Source organism: Punica granatum, chromosome 6, assembly GCF_007655135.1.
Source record: "Punica granatum isolate Tunisia-2019 chromosome 6, ASM765513v2, whole genome shotgun sequence".
In the NCBI taxonomy this organism is placed as follows: Eukaryota; Viridiplantae; Streptophyta; class Magnoliopsida; order Myrtales; family Lythraceae; genus Punica; species Punica granatum.
Window position 1 is genome coordinate 18840246 of NC_045132.1, and position 22124 is coordinate 18862369.

General features: G+C 39.8%; 4 protein-coding genes across 4 annotated transcripts; 1 reads left to right on the top strand and 3 right to left on the bottom strand.

Annotated features, from left to right (window-relative positions):
• Positions 1–1427: 1427 nt before the first annotated feature.
• Positions 1428–3391, bottom strand: LOC116211924. Its single transcript, XM_031546462.1, has 2 exons — positions 3281–3391; positions 1428–3190 (listed from the first exon to the last, which is right to left on the bottom strand). Exon 2 carries the CDS (start codon positions 3187–3189, stop codon positions 1879–1881), a length of 1311 nt encoding a protein of 436 aa, XP_031402322.1. The 5' UTR covers position 3190; positions 3281–3391; the 3' UTR covers positions 1428–1878.
• An 875-nt stretch (positions 3392–4266) lies between these two features.
• Positions 4267–12769, top strand: LOC116212488 (protein ESMERALDA 1). The gene is made up of 10 exons (XM_031547120.1): positions 4267–5844; positions 7259–7328; positions 7910–7977; positions 8100–8188; positions 8822–9019; positions 9645–9849; positions 9942–10109; positions 10760–10927; positions 11262–11452; positions 11924–12769. Exons 1-10 carry the CDS (start codon positions 5461–5463, stop codon positions 12084–12086), a joined length of 1704 nt encoding a protein of 567 aa, XP_031402980.1. The 5' UTR covers positions 4267–5460; the 3' UTR covers positions 12087–12769.
• A 1363-nt stretch (positions 12770–14132) lies between these two features.
• On the bottom strand, positions 14133–16861 carry LOC116212489. The gene is made up of 7 exons (XM_031547121.1): positions 16678–16861; positions 16016–16275; positions 15836–15888; positions 15519–15597; positions 15233–15371; positions 14906–15019; positions 14133–14631 (listed from the first exon to the last, which is right to left on the bottom strand). Exons 2-7 carry the CDS (start codon positions 16186–16188, stop codon positions 14440–14442), a joined length of 750 nt encoding a protein of 249 aa, XP_031402981.1. The 5' UTR covers positions 16189–16275; positions 16678–16861; the 3' UTR covers positions 14133–14439.
• A 463-nt stretch (positions 16862–17324) lies between these two features.
• On the bottom strand, positions 17325–19556 carry LOC116212486 (pentatricopeptide repeat-containing protein At2g01510, mitochondrial). Its single transcript, XM_031547119.1, has one exon. The coding sequence runs from the start codon at positions 19354–19356 to the stop codon at positions 17569–17571; it is 1788 nt and encodes a 595-aa protein (XP_031402979.1). The 5' UTR covers positions 19357–19556; the 3' UTR covers positions 17325–17568.
• Between the last annotated feature and the right edge of the window lie 2568 nt (positions 19557–22124).

Here is a 22124-nt window from a genome sequence, read left to right on the forward strand (position 1 = left end):
ACGTAATTGGGAACCTACAGGGTCACACACTACGACTAAATTGACGAGATATTTTGAAATAATAAAATTGTCTAATAGAGATTAGATAATTTATGGTGCGACCGATTAATCGGATATTTAATGAGATTAAATTTGTCGATTAATTAGACTCGATTTATTAGATTAAATAGACATAATTGATGCACGATCCATGTGAGGATACATGGCAATTTGGAATTCTTAATTCCTCTTGTCCCACATCGGTAAAGAGACTTGAAAGTCTCCCCCCTTATGCTTATATATATGTGTGCATGTAAATGTACAGAGATATACGTGTGCTATATATATACATATATATGTGATATATATGTATGCATAAGCATATACATACATATGTGTGTACGTGCATTAATGTGGGGAAATTCAAGTTGAATTGTTCAATTTGAATTAACCCCATTAGTCTTAAAATTTCGGGTGTTGCATCGGTGTTTCTTTCGAGTGTTGGCCGCTAGCATCGCCGATCTCGAAAACTCGTCGACAAAGTCGGTGTGGATACCGGTAGAGGCGTCACGCGTGGGACGCTCGGTCGACAAATTGAAATATTCCAGGTACGCTTTTATTTACTCTTATTCTTCTAATAGGTCTTGGAATTAGTTTCACGGGTAGGAAATTTTGAATTTCTATTCCTTTTTCGCTTCCGTTGCGCCCCGTGAAACTAGCAGTTCTCTCCCAAAACTTTGGATCCCTCACAGGCTCCATCACCTTGCCATAAGCTTCTAAAAACATCTCCTTCTTATAGAAGTTATGAACAAAATCACTTGGCACTAAACCCCTATCTAACAAGGCACATACAGCATGACAACAAGGAATTCCAGAAAGCTGCCATGCCCTACAATCGCATGATTTATTCCTGATGTCAACCACATACCTAGTGCCCCACGCCTCGATTTCATAACCATTTTCACCATTCCAGGTAACGTGACAATATCTACTGAATTTCAAACTTGATTGCAATTTTTTTTCAATCCTAGGACCAAAATCATTCGTCCACTTCTCACAGTTTGCTCTCTGAGTCGGGATCCTTTGCATCACCAACTTCCTAATGTCCTCTAACATCGAATAAATAGATTTACACCTTGCTTCAAGTATTCTCCCATTAAAGGCTTCACAAAGATTATTATCAACAATGTCACATTTAACCATGGGATTAAAGAAAGCCTTACACCAGTGCTTGGGATTTGGTCTTTCCAACAAGTCCTCATATGCTTGGGGGGACATTTTACGAAGCATTTCCATATTTTCCTTGAAATCGACTTCAGTGGTTGATTTGGTAATGTTCCAAAATTGCCTTTGTATCTTTGGCCCCTTGTGACTTCCTCCCCAATTAGCATAGATGTGTCTTGCACACATTCTATGCTCTACATGAGGGAACAACTCAGTTACTGCTTGTACTAACCCCTATGTAAAAAAACAAGAAAATTTGTAAGCAATTAAAATATACTCGGCTATCGTTATGAATATTAGTTATATTACCTTTTGTTGGTCAGATATGATTGACCAACCCAAGCCATCAGTTATGCATAAATCCTCCTTAAGTTGCCTCAAAAACCATAACCATGTATCTCTACTCTCAACTTGAACTACGGCCCAAGCAATGGGAAACATTTGATTGTTTCCATCCCTACCAATGGCAGTTAACAGTTGACCCTTAACCACTGTCTTCAGGAAACATCCATCAACACCAATTATTTGCCTACACCCCTTTACAAATCCTGTCTTCAAAGCATCAAAACACACATAAAACCTATCAAAGATAGGCGGTTCAGCTGGTATTGCCCTTTGAACCATCATACAGACAGATGAATTCCCATTTGCTCTCTTCAATTCATCAGCATAAAACTACATCAATGCATACTCTCCTTTACTATCGCCAACCACCAAATCATAGACCTTCTCCTTTGCCCTCCTACACTGGGATCTGGATACCTCAACACCTAGCTGCTCCTTGACTAGCTTTTTGAATTCATTTAGCTTGATGGATGGAAGTGATCGGATTGTGCCCATGTAATGTTTAGCCAACCAACTGCTATTAACTCTACTATTCTTGTAAGTTATATTGCAGGTGTGATTGTCAAAAAATTTCCTCACCTGGTAAGCACCAAGATTCTTCATGAATTTAGCAACTATCTGCCAAGGGCAACTCGTCTCTTTACACCTCACTCTTATATATTCTTTGCAATTTTTTTTGAAGTATATGTTCCTTTGGGTCTTCACAGCAGCCAAACAAATTGCATCCTTAAATTGTTTTCCATCTTCAAACAGTTGCCCTACAGTAAAAGTTGGCAACTCACAAGTCGGTTCATATTGAGGGAATGTACCCGACTTCCTGAAGTAACTTCTGGGTTCTCTCAATGTGTCTTCATCATCCCCAAACTCATAACTTGATTCACCAGAGTTAATACTGCAGGCCTCATTAGAAGATGGATAATCGGTTATGTATCCTTCAGTTGCTGCATCAATGGCAACAATAGCGCACCCTTTCTCTTTGCCCTTGCCCTTGTTGTACTGCTTATCTTGTCTTGCTTCCCTTATGATAGTATCTAGATCCTTCTGTAGCCGCAAACTCTTTAACTTCTCAGCTCTCTTCTTCTTCGCAACTTCAACTTGGCATCTGATGTCTTCGAGCTCAGGATCATCTTCTTCGCTTAGATCTGCAGCTACATCCCTATAAGCAATATCACTCTCACTCCCACTACTACTATCCTCTTCACTTTCTTCTGTACCTGGATCTACAATAGCATCAACTCCTTCCCTTCGTAACCTACCAGATGCAGTCTCTTCATCACCTCCCTCAGTAGTCGCCGTAGGTTGCTGAAATGATTTGGGGTCGATTTTGTGCTTCACATACAGTTGACAATATTTATGCTCCAATAGCTGCCCTATGAGTTGAATGACAGAACTATCCTTGTACACCTCAAACAATCCTTCTTTTAACCCCTTCCCATGGACCCTACACAACACCACCTCTACATTACCTTTATACCCCATATTTTCCAATTCTTTCACCATATGAGTAATGGATACTTTGTCTGGGTCTATATCCCAACGCATTATCTCACCCCCACTATACAAAATTTCCCCTCCTTCTTCATTAAAGGAACCGCCATGGTGTATTTCAAGTATGTATCCATGATACTTCATGTTATCCATCCTACAATACCAATGTAACAGAACAAGCATGTAATGAATATTGACAATATTGATAATCTTTTGTAAAAATTCATCAGTAAATGGACACTACCTTGTAAATGAAACCTTGTAAATTATCAATACTGCGAACAGCTTGCTCAAAAAGCTCCTCCTCTAGTGGAACTGAAGAGCTTGTGGGCCGGAAGCTGAAGATACAACTTGGAACAAGAATACTACATTAGAAGCTGGACAATGACAAACTGGACCGAACCCCAACAAAGTTAGAAAATCAGCTGGTTAGGATTAGCCTGCTGATCTGTTCTCGGGGTCAATCGGGTACTTTGAAACACACCTTGGCATAAGTGTGTACTTTTTTTTCCATTTTCAACTATTATGATACCATAATATGGGATTAGTATTTTTAATTGATTATGAAAGGACAGTCGAAATTGGAATAAGAATCAGATCAGCAGATTAGTTTAAAGGGGCTGAAACGGTTGACTAGCAAATAAACAATTGCAGGCACATGGTTTGGGGCCAATGGTGGGTAAGTCTCGACAGTTGGGAGATATACGAAGATTGACCGTCTGACCGAACTAATGGAAATCAGACCCGTCTTGGTAATTAAACAAACTAAACAGAGTTGTTTTATTTTAATACTGGAACTAAAAAAAAATCATTGTTTAGATTAAGATATTGAACAAATGGGATCATAAATGGTTGAATGATGCTCAACCCCAAAACATTGTTGTGGAAGCTGCTTAATTACAAAAAGGAGCAACTTTTACCCCTTTCAATGATTATGTTATGGGAACTCACTACGAAGACAACAGAAAATGCTAACAGTGGAGAGTGGGAGACAAATAATTTGCAAGTTGCCCAATTGGGTCGGATTCTATAAGTGTATTTATAAGTGTATCTTCAACAGCAATTATCTGTACTCAACTATCTATAGTCAACGACTAACTTGCGGTGGGCATCGAAATTCGACTTCGAAATTCGACTTCGAAGTTAGTCAACGACTAACTTGCTGATTTTACATACTTACATACAAACATTTTTGTATCATTTCTTTTCTTTCTTTTTGGTCATACCTAATATCATTCCTGGTGCAATCACTCCACTTGCCGAAGCTTGCTGGAGCAACAAAGGGTCTTCTTCTTCCTTCACCGAGTACAGGATCAGGAGAGGCCAGCTTTCGGGGAAGAAGTACAGGAGAGTCGGAGAGGAGAGTTCACGAGCAGGTTTTGCTTCCACCCAGCTTTCGAGATTACTTCCTTTTCCGAATGGGTGGAGGTCGATCATCAACCCACAGTTTTGCTTCCATCCATCAGGGGTAAGGGAACTAGGGTTGGCTTTTCCAGCGTCCATCAGTGGGGGAGGGAATTCGGGTCTTGCTCGGGATCCGGGTGGGTTCCCGTGCTTTTGGGTCGGGTTCCGGGTTTCCTTCTTGTGCTTTCGGTTCGGGATCCGGTCTTTCGGGTGTTTCCGGTCGGTCCAATGAGCCATGTCAGCAAACTAACGGCCACATCGCCAAAACGGACGGTGTTAACGCCACGTGGGTGGGCCGTTAACTGGGGTTGACGGATAGGACCAATTCTGCCCCTTTTCCCAAACTTGTAGGACCATTGCTGACCCTTTTCTCAAACCTTTAGGACTTCATTTTTCGTTTTGAAAATTTTAGGACTTAATGTCAAAAAAGGGCAAAGTTTTAGGACCAATACTGTCATTTTCCCTAATTAAAGCAATGAGGTAGGCGACGAGGAGGAACTTGCACATCAAGGAAAACGAAAATTCTTTACCTTCTTTCATCATCATCATCATCATCATCATCATCGTCATCATCATCATCTCCTGCTTGTTCTTTCCCTTTGTGCTGTGTCTGTGTCTGTGTCGTGTCCACTCTCTCTCACTGGAATTCCAAACTGGCAACAGACAGACCACCTTTGCTTCCTCCTCAGCTCACACCACCCCCACGTGCCCTCCTTTCCTCCTTCCTCTCTCCTCTGCATCAGAACCCATCTCCTTCCTTCCTTCCTCCTCAGCTAGCACAAACTCCCATCCCACTCAGCTCTCCCTCCCTCTCTTCTCCATAGCCAACCGGAAGAGAGAGAGAGAGAGAGAGAGAGAGGGAGAGGGACAAGGGGGACAAGACCCAGAGAGGAGCAATCAAGAAACGCAGTAGAGAGAGAGGGGGAGAGGTAGAAAGCTCGGGTCTTGTGTGTGATGTCGTTCACGTGTTTGAATGAATGTGGGAAAGAAGGGAGGAAGAGCAATTGAAGATCCAATCCAATGCACGCATACAGTAGGCTGCCCAGCAGCGGACGCTCCACCCCCTCCCCGCCTCCCTCCCCACTCCGCTCCCCGCGCTACCGCCACAGCCGCTCCAAGGCAGCCAGCTTCGGCCGGTTCCCTCCCCCCCAGCCCGGCCGGACCCTCCCCCAGCGCTTCGCCTGGCTCTTCATCTCCCTCCTCCTCCGTCGCCAGGGCGTCTTCCTCTTCTTCCCCCTCGTCTACATCTCCGTCATGCTTCTCTACATGGGCACTGTCAAGTTCGACGTCGTCCCCCCCATCTCACTCTTACACCGCCCCGCTCCCGGGTCCCTCTACCGCAGCCCCCAGCTCTACCAGAAGCTCAAGCCCGAGATGGACGCCGATAATTCCTCTGCTGATGCGGTCAGTCTGTCTCCCGAATCAACTTACTCCTCCTCTCATTAAGTACTTTCATCTTATGTTGTGGGCCTAGCTTTAGTTGTCGGTGAAACGTTCTGATGCAGAATCTGGAAGTGGGAATGATCTGGTGAACTTGTCCTTCATTTTACTGGTTGAATTGATTTGACTATATGGATTGTTGGATGTGGGTGGAGTGGATCTCTCAGTTCTTGGTGAAGATGGTGCCTTTGTCTCTTGCACTTGTTGTGGTTGTGACACAAAAATTCTACTCCACAGTTGGACGATGAGATAATTTTCTGCAGCTGCATGCAGTAGTTAGTTCTCATTTCGTTAGTTGATAAGGCAGCCGGTCATTGTTGCACGATTTCAAAGGCAGCTCTATTATGGCTATTTGGGCATCAAGATTGAAACTTGACGCTCTCTGCTGCTCTCTTTTACCTATTGGTGCTAATGTCCGAACTCTCATTTTGTCAGTGGAGCACACCGATGCCCATTAAGCTTATATTCAGATCAAATCCCCGAGGCTATGCGTTCTAGCTGGCTCTTCAATTTAATCCCCCATTCTTTAATTACTTCTGCTTTTTCAACAAGGATTAGTTTTGACTACTTTATTTCTTATCCTGTGTATGCCCTATTTAATACGCATATTCATGCTTTCTACTGCTGTCAATAAGAGATGAGGCTGAGAGTGATGAAGCTTGAGTGGTTAAAGGAAACTCTGGAAATAGAAGGGCTTGAACATATATCTACTAGATCTTGAGTAGGGAGAGTGAGGATTTATCAGTATTGGAAAATTCTTTTCAGCTCAGGTCATTCTATGTTTTATGGATGGATGACTGTTGGGCAGGTCTTTTGGTAGATGTGAGCGGCATTCGTAGATTGGTGGAGGAACTTTTAGGTTTTTCTTAGTTATTTAGACACATATCAAGGGTAGATCTCATGCCACTATTGGAAGTCTAATTGCTTCTTGTATCTATAATTAGCAGCACAAAAATAATCCTTAGGAAATAATTACATTGTTGAGGTGATTGATGTGATGTGTTCAGACCAAACAAAAGGGAAAAAGAAAATGAGAACTGCGTATATACAAGTGGACATGTCAAACAAGTAAAGAACAAAAACAATTAGGTGGTTTTAAAAACATTTGAATCGAAAATAAAGGAAAAGAACCTTTCATACGTGGTCTTAAAGAGGATAGTTTCTTAAGAGTGATGGTGTGAGATGATCCTTGCGAACTGTCATTCATTTTCAAAGTAGGCTGTTCAGGAGTATTTCTTTTATTTATGTACTTTACTTTGTCCTGTGAATAACTTGGTTTTTGCTTTAATGATTCTTGGTCATGATGGTATCCGTGCTTCATTGTTTTCTACTGAGGAAACTTCTCATACTGAAAGTAAGAGTTTCAAATTTATTTCAGATATCGACTATATGGAAACACTCCTATAAAGGTGGTGAGTGGAAGGCCTGTATTGGTGATTCCACTGGAGGTAATAGCTTTATTTCTGTATTCATTTTATGTAGTTTATGATGATGCTCCATTTAGTTTTACCTAATTTTTAGTTTGTCGGTGACTGGTATTCTGTCATAGTTTAATCATTTTATATTTTTCTGGCATTGTCAATGGCAACGGCAGATCCTTTCTGAAATTGTTGGTCATCAGAATGTTGATCAGAAAATATTACTCGTGAAAATTGATCGAAGTAGGTTTTTGACCTTCTTACTGAAAGTTTTTCCTGGCCCCTTTAATAAATCAGTTGTGGGACTTCCGTTGTTATTACTAGCAAATAGTCAAGTACATTGAGTGTTGCTAATTGGTGTCACTAATGAAAATACCTTAAGTTCAGCCAGTTTTTCCAATCCTCTTTCTGTTTCCAGCCTTATTATCTTTTGAACTGCCTTTCTCTGTTGCTCTTTATTACTGTATATTGCTATGTATCCTAGTTATGCTTGTAAGCGTATCTATATGTGGATCATAATTGATCTCTTCTTTATATGTCAGTTATATGCCAGTGACATCATTTATCATTCGACCATTCATATTGATTATTATCATAATTTCATAATATAGGGCTCCCCGAGTCAAATGGTTATATATATGTTGAGGCAAATGGTGGCTTGAATCAGCAGAGAACTTCGGTTGGATTCATCTATCCTCTCACTTCTTCATTTAGTTTATACTGTTTATTCATTTAAGTAATCGATACCCACTGATGAAACTGACTGAATGAAATTGTCTATATAATCGTATTACTTCCTAGATATGCAATGCAGTTGCTGTGGCAGGCTATCTCAATGCAACTCTTGTAATCCCCAATTTCCATTTTCATAGTATCTGGAGAGATCCTAGGTTTGTCCATGCTTATTTTCACCTTGCATGTTTTAGTTCATACGAATGCTAAGTTGTTATGCATGGTATTTTGATTAATAATTGCCCTTTTCTTCAAATGAATAGATCTGGATTTCCATTTCTAATCTTTCTTTGATGTTGAAATCTGAAACATAAGAATGTGCTGAACACTTGGTGTGGCATTCCCAGAAGATAGTATTCAGAATATCTGAAGTAGTCATGCTACGCTTCTTAAATATGTTAAATAGAATAGAATTCATCTTTGTTTGGAAATGCGTAGTGATACCTAATTTAACTGACATTATAAAAGTTTTTATGTGATTTTTCAGCCAACTGTTTATGCAATGTGCGTAACTCCTTGTGAAATGTATTTGATGATGTCTCAATGTGTCAGCCTCATATATATTTCACAAAGAATTCTAATATGTAATTCTGGTATCTGTGGGGAATCCGCTGTTGGGCTTATTTTGTCATAGCATAAAACATATGAAGTATTTTTAAGGTTCCTTTCTTCTAGATCGATAATGTAGAAGATTGAATTGACTGAGAATGGGAAAAGAATGTTTGGTTAATCTGTGGAGTCTCCCACAGCTGACTTCAAAGTGTTTGACTATTAGAGTTACTTTTTTGCAGCAAATTCAGTGACATCTATGATGAAGATTATTTCATTGATACCTTGCAAAATGATGTTCGGATAGTTGATAAGATTCCTGGGTATATAATGGAGCGATTTGACAGCAACATGAGCAATGTTTACAACTTTAGAGTGAAAGCATGGTCTCCCATTCGTTACTACGGGGATGTGATCCTCCCCAAGTTGCTTGAAGAGAAGTAAGTGGTGACGTGGTCTATTTTCTTTCCAAATTCACTGTTTAATAGTGCTGTTTCTTTTGTGTTTTCTGCGTAAAGCAATAATAAGAAGCACATAATTATGTAATTATCTGGGGAAACTGTTATTTGAGACTCATCATGATTGGGCAGTCTGATGAAGATAAATTTAGGAACTGGTTCTTTTTTGGGAATTGGAATTAGAAGGCTAGAGACATGATAGACATGGAAATTACAGGAAGAAGGATTTAGCTGGCCCTTCATTTCCCTAATAAAATCTTGACTTGAGAACCTTGGGTATTCTTTTGGTGGATTATCAATTCGAGCTAAAATTGTTGCTTGCTCAATTTTTCATCACTTAATTATCTAGAGATTTAGGAATTGATTTGATCTCGTGGTGTGTTCATTTAAGATGATGAGAATCTGTGTCAGTTTTGATTCAAATTGATTTGCTTAATTATGTAGATGGAGGTTAATATACCTTGTAAGGACGTCATGGGTAATTAATTTTGGATATTTTACAACTCAGAACGTCAGAGGGCCTGTGATGTTGAGCACAGCATGGTGTCATTACTCACAATTATTTGGAGAAACAATATGAATTCCTAATTCAAATGTTCACAAACAGGGTTATACGAATATCTCCCTTTGCAAATCGATTGTCATTTGATGCTCCTCCAGGAGTTCAACGGCTCAGGTGCCTTGCAAATTATAAAGCGTTGAGATTCTCAAGTCCTATTTTAAGTTTAGGAGAAACTTTGGTAGCCAGGATGAAGGAACATAGTGCTAAAAATGGCGGGAAATATGTATCTGTTCATCTCCGTTTCGAGGAGGTTAGTTTTTTTTCCCTTTTGTTTTTATAATTAGCATAAACTTGCAAATTATTATTCATTGTTAAATCCTACAAGATGTTTGCAAATTACAGGATATGGTTGCTTTCTCTTGTTGTGTATTTGATGGTGGAGAGCAAGAGAGGATAGATATGATTGCGGCAAGAGAGAAAGGTTGGAGAGGGAAATTTACTAAACCAGGTCGAGTCATACAACCTGGATCTATCAGGATAAATGGGAAGTGTCCTCTCACTCCTTTAGAGGTAAAAATTATGGCCTATATATCTCTGCTTCCATGTGAATGCTGCAATACGCATGCAATATGCTGCAATACGCATGTCTTTATCATCTTAAAACCTGATAAAGACTGATAGAACTCTACTGGGTTGCTTGCATTTGTGATAAAGCCACTCATCTTTGGTGTTTCTGATTGATGTGATTGGACTGAAAGTGTTGTCATATGAGACAGAGAGCATGTAAACTTTCTGGTGCTTTCTGGGCACGACTGGCTTCTGGTGCATTGATAGGAATGTCGTTATTTGCTCGTTTTTTCAGATGCAAGTTATGTTTGATGCAACTAGGAATGTTCACAGCCTGAGAGTTAAACCAGGAAGTAGTTTGAGGAGGAGAGTGGATGAGTGGAAGGATAAGTAGAGATCTATTCAACCAATAGTCAAGAGTACCTTAAATCATATTATCAACCATCATAAGATGCTTCCCTTGCCTTCCTTTCTTCACCTTATGTAAACTTTTTTCCAACCTTAAATTTTAAGTACTGGATACTACAGCTTATATCAAATATGAGTTAGTATGGGGTCGCATGGAGCTATAGAGCGGCCAGCTAAGTTCTATGCATCCTTTGTTTACGTCTAACATGTGTCTAATTTCATGTCTCCATTTGCCATATTTCAAGGTTGGTTTGATGCTCAGAGGGATGGGCTTTGACAAAAGTACGTCTATTTATTTAGCATCTGGACAAATATACAATGCCGAGAAGACAATGGCCCCGTTGCTAGAAATGTTTCCTCAACTAAAAACCAAAGAGATGCTTGCATCAGAAGAGGAGATAGCCCCATTTAAGGTAGGAAAGAAACTATCTACAGTTCGCTCGTCTCCGATTGAAACTAGGCCTGCACTTGTCTTACTTTATATTTTTGCCCATGTTATTACTGCATAAATTGGCCGGTTTCTATTGTTAGTAATATGATTTTTGGTGTAAATATTGGTTATACTGGGTTGTTTCCTTTTGTGGTTCCATATCTGAGGTAGAAGTATTTCATCTATTCCAAAAGGAATGAAAAGGAACAAGAAAGAATACAGTTTCTTCAGCAGGCACCTTGACCTTTTTTTTTTCTTTTTTTTAATCTGCTGAGGTTCAGTACTATTAATTTTTTTGGCTCTAATATTGCTTCTAGAACTTCTCTTCGAGGATGGCTGCAATAGACTACACGGTCTGTCTCCACAGTGAGGTGTTTGTGACAACCCAAGGTGGAAACTTTCCGCACTTTTTGATGGGTCACAGGAGGTATTTTTATGGAGGACACTCTAAGACAATCAGGCCTGATAAGCGGAAGCTGGCTTTGATCTTCGATAATCCCAATGTTGGGTATGTTGTATGCTCCAGCAAACTGCTTTCCCTTGTCACAGTTCCAGTATGGCGTACAGTAGCTGAGATGCAAACTGACTTATAAAAAAAGAGAAGCTTTTTAGGTGGTTACTTTATTCAACAATGATCTCACCAGGAATGAAATTTCTTATGGGCATGATCACACAATTATTACCTATGGGGATGGGGATTGTTTCTTTCTAAATATCCACGTTGAACCACGAAAATTCTAGCACAGACGCTGTCTGAAAAAGAACTCTTGGTCTATCCTATAGAATTCCCTATATGGACTAAAACTTATCTCCTGTTTCTCTGTTACCGTTTAGGAATTATTGCCTGTAGGAGAATTTTATACGCCTTTACTTGGTATGCCATTGTTCAGGTTAATTTTGTTAGGGGAGACTACTGGAAATGAAAATCACGTGCAGCAAAAAGTTTCACTCTGATCACTCTCTCCCCAATTTGCTGCAGATGGAAAAATTTCAAGCGTCAGATGCTGAGCATGCGATCGCACAGCGATTCCAAGGGATATGAGCTCAAGAGACCTAGTGATTCAATTTATACCTTCCCATGCCCTGACTGTATGTGCCATACAAATAAGACGGAAGATTCGAGATCATCATCAGCCACTTGATTCTTTGTGCCTGTCAATTGTTGTATTCTTTCATTTGTTTTGCCCTCTAGGTACAGAAAGAGGGTCGAATCAGATCACAAAGTCGACTTTGGGAGCTCTTGAGGGTTTTAATCGAGGCCAAAAATTGACATTATACATTGTTTCCCCATCGAAGCCAAGGGGTCCGTTGCATCTATTTGGAGATGGTGCTGATGATGAGGGTTCACAAAAACTGTCGAATCTCCCAAATGCTGGAATCCCAGGGCACTGACTGAGAGAATTGCTTCACATTCTGTACTCTTAACAGGAAGATAACAGGTTACATTCTTTCACACACTCGCCCTTTCTCTTAGCCGTGTTTTGTATATTAATTGGGATTTTCATAGGATCTGATGACCGTACTGGGGCGGGGGGTGGTTAACATTTGTCCATTCGAGGAGGAGTTGGGGTCGTGATTCTTTTGTGGATTGAATCATTCTTTTGCTGAGATAGAAAATCCTTTATTCGTAGATTTGTTGTAAGCTATTCTTTATAGTTGGGCATATATTCTTTTGGTTTGGTCCCTTGAGTATCTATCGTTACTCAGTTCTTCTTTCAGTTATTCGTGGTTCCTATTAGTTTCATTGAGAGATTAAACCTTGTAATCTACTCGAATTCTTCAATGAACATCAGCATATATTTGATTAGTTAGCAGGTCACCGCTACCAGACCTTGTCATTTTCTCTAGCGCCTTGGTCTGTAATATAGATCATCCAGAACAATTTATTCACGGAACTCGCAGCTACTTTACAAATGCTAATCGGCTTGAATTCAATAGCCCAATCCACACTAGTTCTCTGAATATGCATCTGCAAAAGAGAGGAGTTCTGATCTCCTTGGTGAATTGGTAAGTGAAAGAATAGGTGATTCCTCGTTTCAACTTCTTGATTACAGAAAACACACGATGAAAGAGGCCACGCCTGAGCATGCCTGAACCACGACAACTTATGTCCCGGGATGCTTGGCTTCTTATGTCTTAGTTCTTGCCATGGTTTTGACATACTGAATCTTTCCAAACGCTCATCCTTCCACGTCATTGTGTCACGGCGAGATCTGCTGATAGAGGATTGAGCAAGTGAGACTACCTGCAATGCTTCTCTATCTGCAGTTCTCGGTCAAGACCATCCACTTCTTTTAAGCACACAACTGATGTTCGCACGAACCACCAAAAAAAAAAAAAAAGATGTTCGCACGAGGATTAATTGCGGGGAAGCTCTGTATACCATTGAAAGAGTCCAAGGAGCCATCAAAGAAAACAAAGAGAACGAACGCAAAGCTATATGAGTTAAACGCAGCTCTTTTCATCTTGGAGGGTGCTTAATTGTTCCTCTTCCAGCTGCAGAGTCAAGTGGTTCGGACAAAATCTCCATCGCTAGGACACATAAATAGGGAGAAAGAGCCGTGTCTAATTCCTTTACCTCCCTGAAAATTCATCTTATTAACGACCCGTCAATGGCAAGAAAAAATGATGGAGAAATGACGCGCTGCTTAATGCAATGTAAACGCTTTCATCAGATCAATCTTCATAGCACATCTCGATGAGATTCCCGATCTATGATGATTAAACATACTATGAGCCAAATGATCGTTATCCTTGATTCTTCTACCCCATACCAATACACTTTGGTTCCAACGGATCAGCTCAAGTAATACCACTTTTATCCTATATTAGCTACGATTTTGGTGAGTGATGCATTTGTAAACAATTGTACCATATAATATGGCCCCAATTCTTTCTCTCTACAAGTTCCTTCTTACGGACCAAAGTAAGAATGAAAAAAAAACAAAAAAAATTCACCTGTTTTGTGAGTATGAGGTGGAAAAATGCAGGAGCAGGACCTGCTCTGTGAAGGACTGCCCTACAAAAGCCCATGTAGCTTTGAAGAAGTGGGTTGAATGGCCATCGCCATCTGGCTCTGAGGCTTTATATATCCATGGACAATAGAACTATTCGAACCTCATCAGGTGCAACGGGGTCTGATAGAAAACTACGACTATGATCATCAAATGAACCCGAATATCTACAAATGCAGAAATAACCTTTTGCATGTCTACTTATAAAGATGGAGTAAACTGACATAACCTGAACTTCATACATCGCAGCCAAATTCAATATCAACGATGGTTTCAATTGGCTACTGCTATTTATAACTATGGCGAGGACATTTATCCTTTTACAAGGTATTATAGTCCCTGTCCCCAAAAATGGAAATACATACATTTGACAGTGGAAGCCCTTACAGGGTTGAACAGTGACAGCAGCAAGCCAAACCGAAATGGCTCGGGGCCTCCTCTTCTGAATAATTTAAGCAAAGAATAATCTAGTAAACATACACTACTCTAGAAGCTTATTGCAGGTGCCCACACCCACAGCTGCTGCAAGATGCCAAGCAGCGTGGAGGAATGGAGTATTTGGGAAGACATCATCTGCGATGAAGAGCACGCCTCCGAGTAGAGACGACATCTTGTGAACTGTGTGGGCTTTTCTTAAGTCGGGATCCTCCAGTGCTCTCTTTGCAAATGCCACCTGCAAACATAAGACGGCAAAATGTGACTTCCATTTATTGAAAGTTAGATCGTAATCCTCAGAAGAAACATCCTTAGACTTCTCTGCAGGGCAATCATTAAGAAGGTGAACATTCTACCAACAAGACCTGTATTATAAATTCCTTTGAGGTATTCTGATGATCGTCTTCTTACTGATTATGTCTTCATTACCAAACAGATTATAACAGGACAAGAAGTATGAGATTCATATTTCCTCAGCTGAATAATTAAAGGTCATATGAACAGCACATCACCTCCATCATCCCAGTATGAACTGCTGAGACCATCAGTGGTTGAATGGGGAGGAAAACAGCAGATGCTGCCATTAACAGCTTCGGATTTTCATTCCTGATGGCCCTAGATAGACACTGGGGAAATCAGAGGGCAAATGGGTAAATTCAATCATGTCTCGGAAAACAAAACAGCTCACAAGCCATAACTAGTAGAGAAAAGAAAATAGCTTTACGCTTGAGGATCTTACAATTTAATTCGACTAATCCCTACCCCCATTGAGTTATGAATGAAAATGGGAACGCTGAAAGAATAGGAACATTATGTATCATGTCTATTAAGTCACTTACTACAGCTGTAGTTGCTATCATGGTGTAGTCGGCCCATCTAAAGAACCTTCTCAATTTCCCCCGTGAACAATGATACAATGATGACGCCATTCCAACTCCAATTAAGGCATTTGCGTATAGCTTAGTGTTGAGATTCTTCCTGCATGAGTCATTAAAAAGGACCATCAAGAGAGGGACTTGTAATAGCATCTACTCGAGTTTTACAATGAGGCATGGATACTTACTAGGTCAAATCTAAAAATAAGATGACCACGAAGGGAAAAAAAAAATCCAAGGAAAAATTTACCTTGGCGTTTGGATTCCCAGGGCAATAAAAGGCAGTGAGGTTAGCACATTAGCAACAGTTTCAGCAAGATGCTGATCACCTGCAGATAAAAAGGGAGTAAAAAGATAAGAAAGCAACTTGCAATATACCTGCCCTGACATCAGAAGAGTAACATCGCAAAAGCATTCATACTCAAATAATGGATCTCTGAATGTCCCTTGCCATTTTCCTAGAGGACATAATTGATTTTAGAGGTGTGGATCTTAATAAAATTTTGCCGGTTTATATAACTAGATAAAGTGAAAAAAATGAGACAAGGCAAAAGTATTTTAATATACCATGAAGACTGCACTTGATCGGCCTCAAAAATGCTGGTCTTTGCTGCCATACTCTACAAGGAAATAGGGGATAAATTAGGACTATATACAACAAAGTAAAATTGATCCATTTGGAGGATGATATCTTTTTCTTTTTTTTTTCCTTGTGTGATTATCATGTTCAAGAAATTATGAACTCACTGCATTAACAAGTGCTGATTCACAGCAATTCCCGAACTCTTGCAGGAAGAAGATTGAGGAAATTCCCCATTTTGTCTTATCTCTTCGAGTGCAAATGGTGAATGGGGAACAACATGTACCCCATGTACATTGTCTAGGGCTTTGCTGTGACTAAGAGCGCCCTGGGGACACATAAGCTATCGAGCAGCAATGGCAGACCAGTAATTCTGCCAGCAATTTGTGGCTTGAGCTGGGAAGATATGTCCCCAACCGCTTGATATCTGCAAAAAGAACAAAAGAGGAAAAGCTAATCAACTCCCCAGAAGTGATACAAAGCGTATTCTCGAGCTCGAACACACATTTAATGAGTTCCAAGCAGCATTCACGGGGACCAGAAATCCAATCAAGAACTCCGAAGACTGTCTCTTCCCGGGGATAAACAACGTAAGAGCAGATTCAACGAGCATTACCCAATCAGGGACAGAAACAGAATCACCCAAACAACAAGTAATCGGGCAATCCTCAGGCAGAATCATAAACTCTCATTTCGGGCCCACTGTTCTTCCCAAAGAAGAAGAAGAAAGCAATCGTATTTCAGCGGGCACTTGCATCGTATCGTCTGTCTACAACCTATAGCTTGTCGCATTGGAGCATAGAGAGAGAGAGAGAGAGAGAGAGGGAACCTGAGAACTCGGAGCTGCGGAGCTGATCGATCGACAAAGGGGAGAGGGAGAGAGAGAGAGAGGCGTCGGTTAAGTTCAGTTAGGAGAAGAGAGACAGAATATAAAGGGAGGGAGATGCGAATTATAGTCACGAATCTTCCTCGCTGGTCTTCCCCTTCTCGTTGGCATATTCTCTCTCCCCTCTGCCAGACGCCGTGTCGGACTGTTCAAATTGCTATTGTGGGACCTTATTAGACATGGAAGTTCATATGGTCGCTCGATGGCTCGTCCATAGATGTAGGGGATATTTGTATCAAACGCGGGGGAGGATTCGACCGCGTTCAAATCGGATCGGGTAAAAAAAAAAAATTGGGACATAAATGGAGACATCATTATCCGAACAAGCAAGCCATAAGTAATTGGCTATCAAAAACGTAATAATTGTGGAGTTGAATTTTGATTTTAATTGGATTGTAATGATTGTGATGTTAAATTATGATAAAAATAATGAATAATTAAGAGAATTTAGTATTAAAAATTGAATTGAATAATTAAAAAAACTAAAGAAAAATGAAAAAGTAATAATTGTGTTGTTGAATTTTATTGTGTAGTGAGTAGAGTTAAAAAGTTAAAATTAAAATTTTAAAAATCGACTCTAAAACCCAACGGATTGTAAACAAATTTAATTTTGTTTCATTTTTCATAGGAAGAGTAATGCGACTATCAGAAAGAGACTTCCCAGTTTCTTATATCAAGTTTCCGTGATCATTTTTTCATAAGAGATTTGACTGCCTTTCGCTGACGATTAAGTCATTTTCACTCGGGCGGCCCCGATGTACGACTCTCCGACGAGAACAGACTCATGTTTCACATAAGGAATATGTAAAGGCGGGGGGAGAACTACCCAAATCTTCACCAGAAATCCTTGCAAGAACATGTCCCGTCCCGAAAATGGTGAAACCTGCTCTTATCTCTCATGACAATCTCCCTCATGCTAATCCTCGATACGAACTTGCAGAAATTATGGCAATCCTCACATGTCCTTAGGTTCTTAATAACCCGTATGGGCGATTCAGGCACTTCATTGATGACGAGGGTGAACGCGATCGCTAGCTTCTCGCTGTGGACACTGGTCATTGCTTCCTTCTCCTCCACCTCCACGTCGTGGTATACTGAACCGACTTCCTGAATGTACCCGAAGCCCTTCATCTTTGCATATAGTTCTTCCAACTTCTGATATATATTTCTTGCTTGCGGGTGGGACCTGTCGCCCCTGTAGAAAACATGGATTTCGCCGTTGAACTCGACTGTGCTGTAACCCATGACTTTCTTGATTCCTTTCTTTCTGATTCGCAGTCGCAATCTATCCACGGAGCCCCACCTCCCTCCTGAAGCATACATATTGGACAGCAATACCTGATAGGATGCAACCTCCGGGGCTAACAAAAACAGCTTATCAGCTGCAACTTGACCCAACTTCACATTCTTATGGATGGCACAGGCACCCAGTAAAGCTCCCCAGACTCCTGAGTCAGGCTCGGTGGGCATGCTCGTGATAAACTCATAAGCCTCCTCGAGATTCCCAGCTCGGCCCAGCATATCGACCATACAAGCATAGTGTTCCTTTCTCGGTTGAATGTCCTTACTTCGCGATCGGACCATTGCATTAAAGAAAGCCCTGCCCTGTTCCACGAGCCCTGCATGGGCACATGCTAGCAATGCTCCCAGATAGGTCACGTGGTTTGGGCTCGGCCCACTGTTCTGCATTTTCGAGAATAGAGCCAGAGCCTGTTCGCTGTCTCCATTGGTGGCATACCCAACAATCATCGTGCTCCAAGTAATAACATTCCTATGAGGCATCTGATTGAACAGAGATCGTGCTTTACCGGTGGACCCGCATTTCATGTACATATCGAGCCTCGCATTCTCAACAATCATGTTGCTGCTACCAATTACGATCCCCTCGCTTCGAGCATACTCGTAAATCTTTTCTCCGGTCTCCAAACACCCCAACTGCCCACAGGCCGAGAGCACACCCACAACTGTCACAGCATCCGGCCTGATCCCTGCAGGTCCCATTTCACGGAACAATGTCAGTGCCCTACTAGCATGGCCAACTTGCACGCAGGTAGCAATAAAGGCATTCCAGGCCACAAGATCTCTCTCAATCATGCTACCAAATAAGTAATCTGCAGAACCCACATCTCCGAACTTTGCACACATGATCATGAGCTCATTCCTCACCTCAGTGAAAAACTCGAGCCCGTGTTTCACCACGTGGGCATGGACCGCACACCCTGCCCATGGCTCGGGCAAGTCCGAGCAGGCTTTCAAGACAAAGGGATGCGTGAACTCGTCTGGGCGGACCCCAAGACTGGCCATCTGCTTATAGAGGGAGACAGACTCGACGGGCATTTCGTTCTTGGAATAGCCTCTGATGAGGGTGTTCCAGAGGAAGACTCTTGGCTTGTGCATTCCATCGAACAGCTTGCGGGCATAGCGGAAGTCGCCCAGGTTTATAAGGGCAACGAGGAGGCCGGTGAGGAGGCTGTTCTTGACAGAGAGGCCGGTGGTGAGGAGGACGGAGTGGAGCTGCTTGAGCTGGTCCGGGCTGCCGGAGCATGAGCGGAGCAGGGCGGCGGCGCTCTGTTTGGTCAGTGCAATGGGAGTAGGAAGATTGTGGGAACATTTCCTAAGCATTACAAAGCCAACACGGCCAGCTCAGGGCTCACATCGTGCGGAAGTCCCGGCACTCTGCATGGATTATTGATAAGCAGAACCAATCCAACCTGGTAAAACGAGCTAAGAAATGCATAACCAGTGCCTAATACGTCTTTGGTGGAAATAATGGAACCCACTCACTAATAACGTGATAATATGAGGCACCACTTTTAAAACTGACGAAAAATTTAATGGCGAACTAGATTTGAAATTAAAATAAAAGATTATATTTTTTTAAATAATTTTTTAAAAGCTGTGCTAGAGTCCAAAAAAAAAAGAAGTATAAAGGTTTTTTTTGGCTATTAACCCTTATATATTGTATACTTGTTTTATCTAGACCGCGCACTTTATAAATACAATCGATATACATATACATGCATATAATAAATCATATAAATTATTAAATTAATTAGCATATTATATATTTTTAGGGTCAAGTGCTTGAATATTTCTAATTTAACTTAGTTGGCAACAATATCTTGATGTTCGAGTAAAATAAATTGTCAAAATTATACTTTTGAGGCCACATATTGTAATTTTATGATTCATTGATTTTGATATTTAAATATAACCAATTGTAAATGTTGCATGTATTTTTTAGTCAAATGCTTTAGATATTTACAATTTAAATAATATAAGCGACCTTATTAACTCTTTTTAGTAAATCAATTCATAAAGGATATGTTATTAGGTTAATAATATTTTTTTTCGTGATTTGTGGAGTTAGATACTTAAAATATTATATGCATATTATACACATTTTTATATTTTTACTTTATTTTATTTAATAATAAGATAGGGGTTAATAACAATACAAATTTAACGTGTCAATTCTACTTTGTTACATATATATTGATTTAATGAGACTTTATTTTTCAGTATCATTCTTTCGATTATTTAGGAACTCTCATTCCTCTAATCTTTCTGCTATGGCCCTGCTAGAAAGAAAAAAAAAGATGGATCGAGTTAAATTTGATATTGTAAAGCGAAAATTTTGGATACCTCGAAGTGTGTAATAGTAATGACCAGGCAATTGATAACATAAAATTCTAATATTCCATCGTGGTGTGGATAATTGGCTTGAGGATTGGCAATCTACTTCTTTTGGGTTATTCGAGGGATCCGACATAGGACAAAGACATCTCCAAATCTTTTGGCATTGATTTAATTCCATTAAGGTAATGCATTCTCCAATATAGAGCAGAAAATGGTTGTATGTTAGTGTTATTTGGCTTATTACATATATTCGTTGAAAGGAGATCCTATAATAACAATGTTTCATGATGACAAAAACGTACAGAAAAAGGATTTGTCACACTAGAACAAAGATCGAGCAGTATTTATATATATAATATGCCGTACTTTTTTTTTTTTTGGTTGATATACAACGTCGTTTTAATAGCCTAAGTTATAACCTCCTTGAAAGTACTATAATTCTCTTTTTGTACATTCGATTATTTTTATGGTAGAAAACTCTCCGTGAATTATCTCATCCATGATAGTGATATTGTTTCACTTTTACCATTCAGTGTCTATTGGATGGGAGGAAAATAAAGGAGAGGGGAGGAAAGAAGAGGGGAGCAAATTGGTGAAAGAAGAAGTCATTGAAAAATGAAACATTTTTCAGTAATCTTATCCCGTTATGTTGCGTGAAAAATGCAAATCAAATTATAATATACATAAAATTGAATGTTAATTGCTTAAATAACTGTTATAATTACTTTTAATTTTATTAGTTTTTTTCATCATCTTATTGTAAGGTAGAATTATTTGAATTTTTTATCTTGAAAAATTCAACCTGTCAATACCCCGTTCAATAATCAATTCGAATCTAAAAATAATATATTCAAAAAAAAAAAAAAGAGGAATACTCGAGGCGAGAAAGATGGAAATGGTAAAAAGATAGATTTTTCTTTTTAACAGGTGAAAGAAGACAGATTAAAAAGAAATCCGAAAGTCCAATTCACAAACTACATATATATTCAAAAAAATAATATTAACCCAATAATATATTACTATTATCATTGAAAAGACATCTCGACCGCCAATTCTGACTCGATTCAGATTTCACTTTCATCTTCCCAAATCCAAAATCACCCTCCCTCTATCACTCCGTCCATCTCTCCGCTCCACTCCACCTCACGGCCACAAAACAAAAACAAAGGAAATACAATAAAAAAGGTGTAATATAGTGAAACGCTCTCTCAATTAATAAATAAAGATATTTTAAATTTGATATTTAGTGAGTTTATTTATATTTATTTATTAATTATTAAAAATTTTATTTACTTTTATTAAGTCCATGACTCTTCCTTCGGGAAAAAAAAAAACAAAGGACATGCTCTCTGCTTTTTAGGGTGATCTGGCCGTCAAAATGCTCTCGTTTACGGCATCATCATCGTCTATTATGAGCCAACAAATATACCCTTTTATTTAAAATGTCACTTTACTATGATTTTAAATAATTTACTTACATAATTCACTTTGGACGTTTCCCAATATGGCTCGATCTTAGATGGAAACGACACATATTTTGTGTCTTGCAAATAAAATAAAAAAATTAAGAATTACGAGAGTTTTATTTTTCAGTGAGCCTACACGACTGACTGAAAGTTAAATTAATCAAGATTTATTAAATCTTCAAATGTAAGATAATGCATACCGAAAGATCAGCTAGTAATAGGTCTCTCACCCCTTGAGGGGGAGTCAAAAAACACGGTAGAATCAAAGTCGAAGAGGTCATCCCT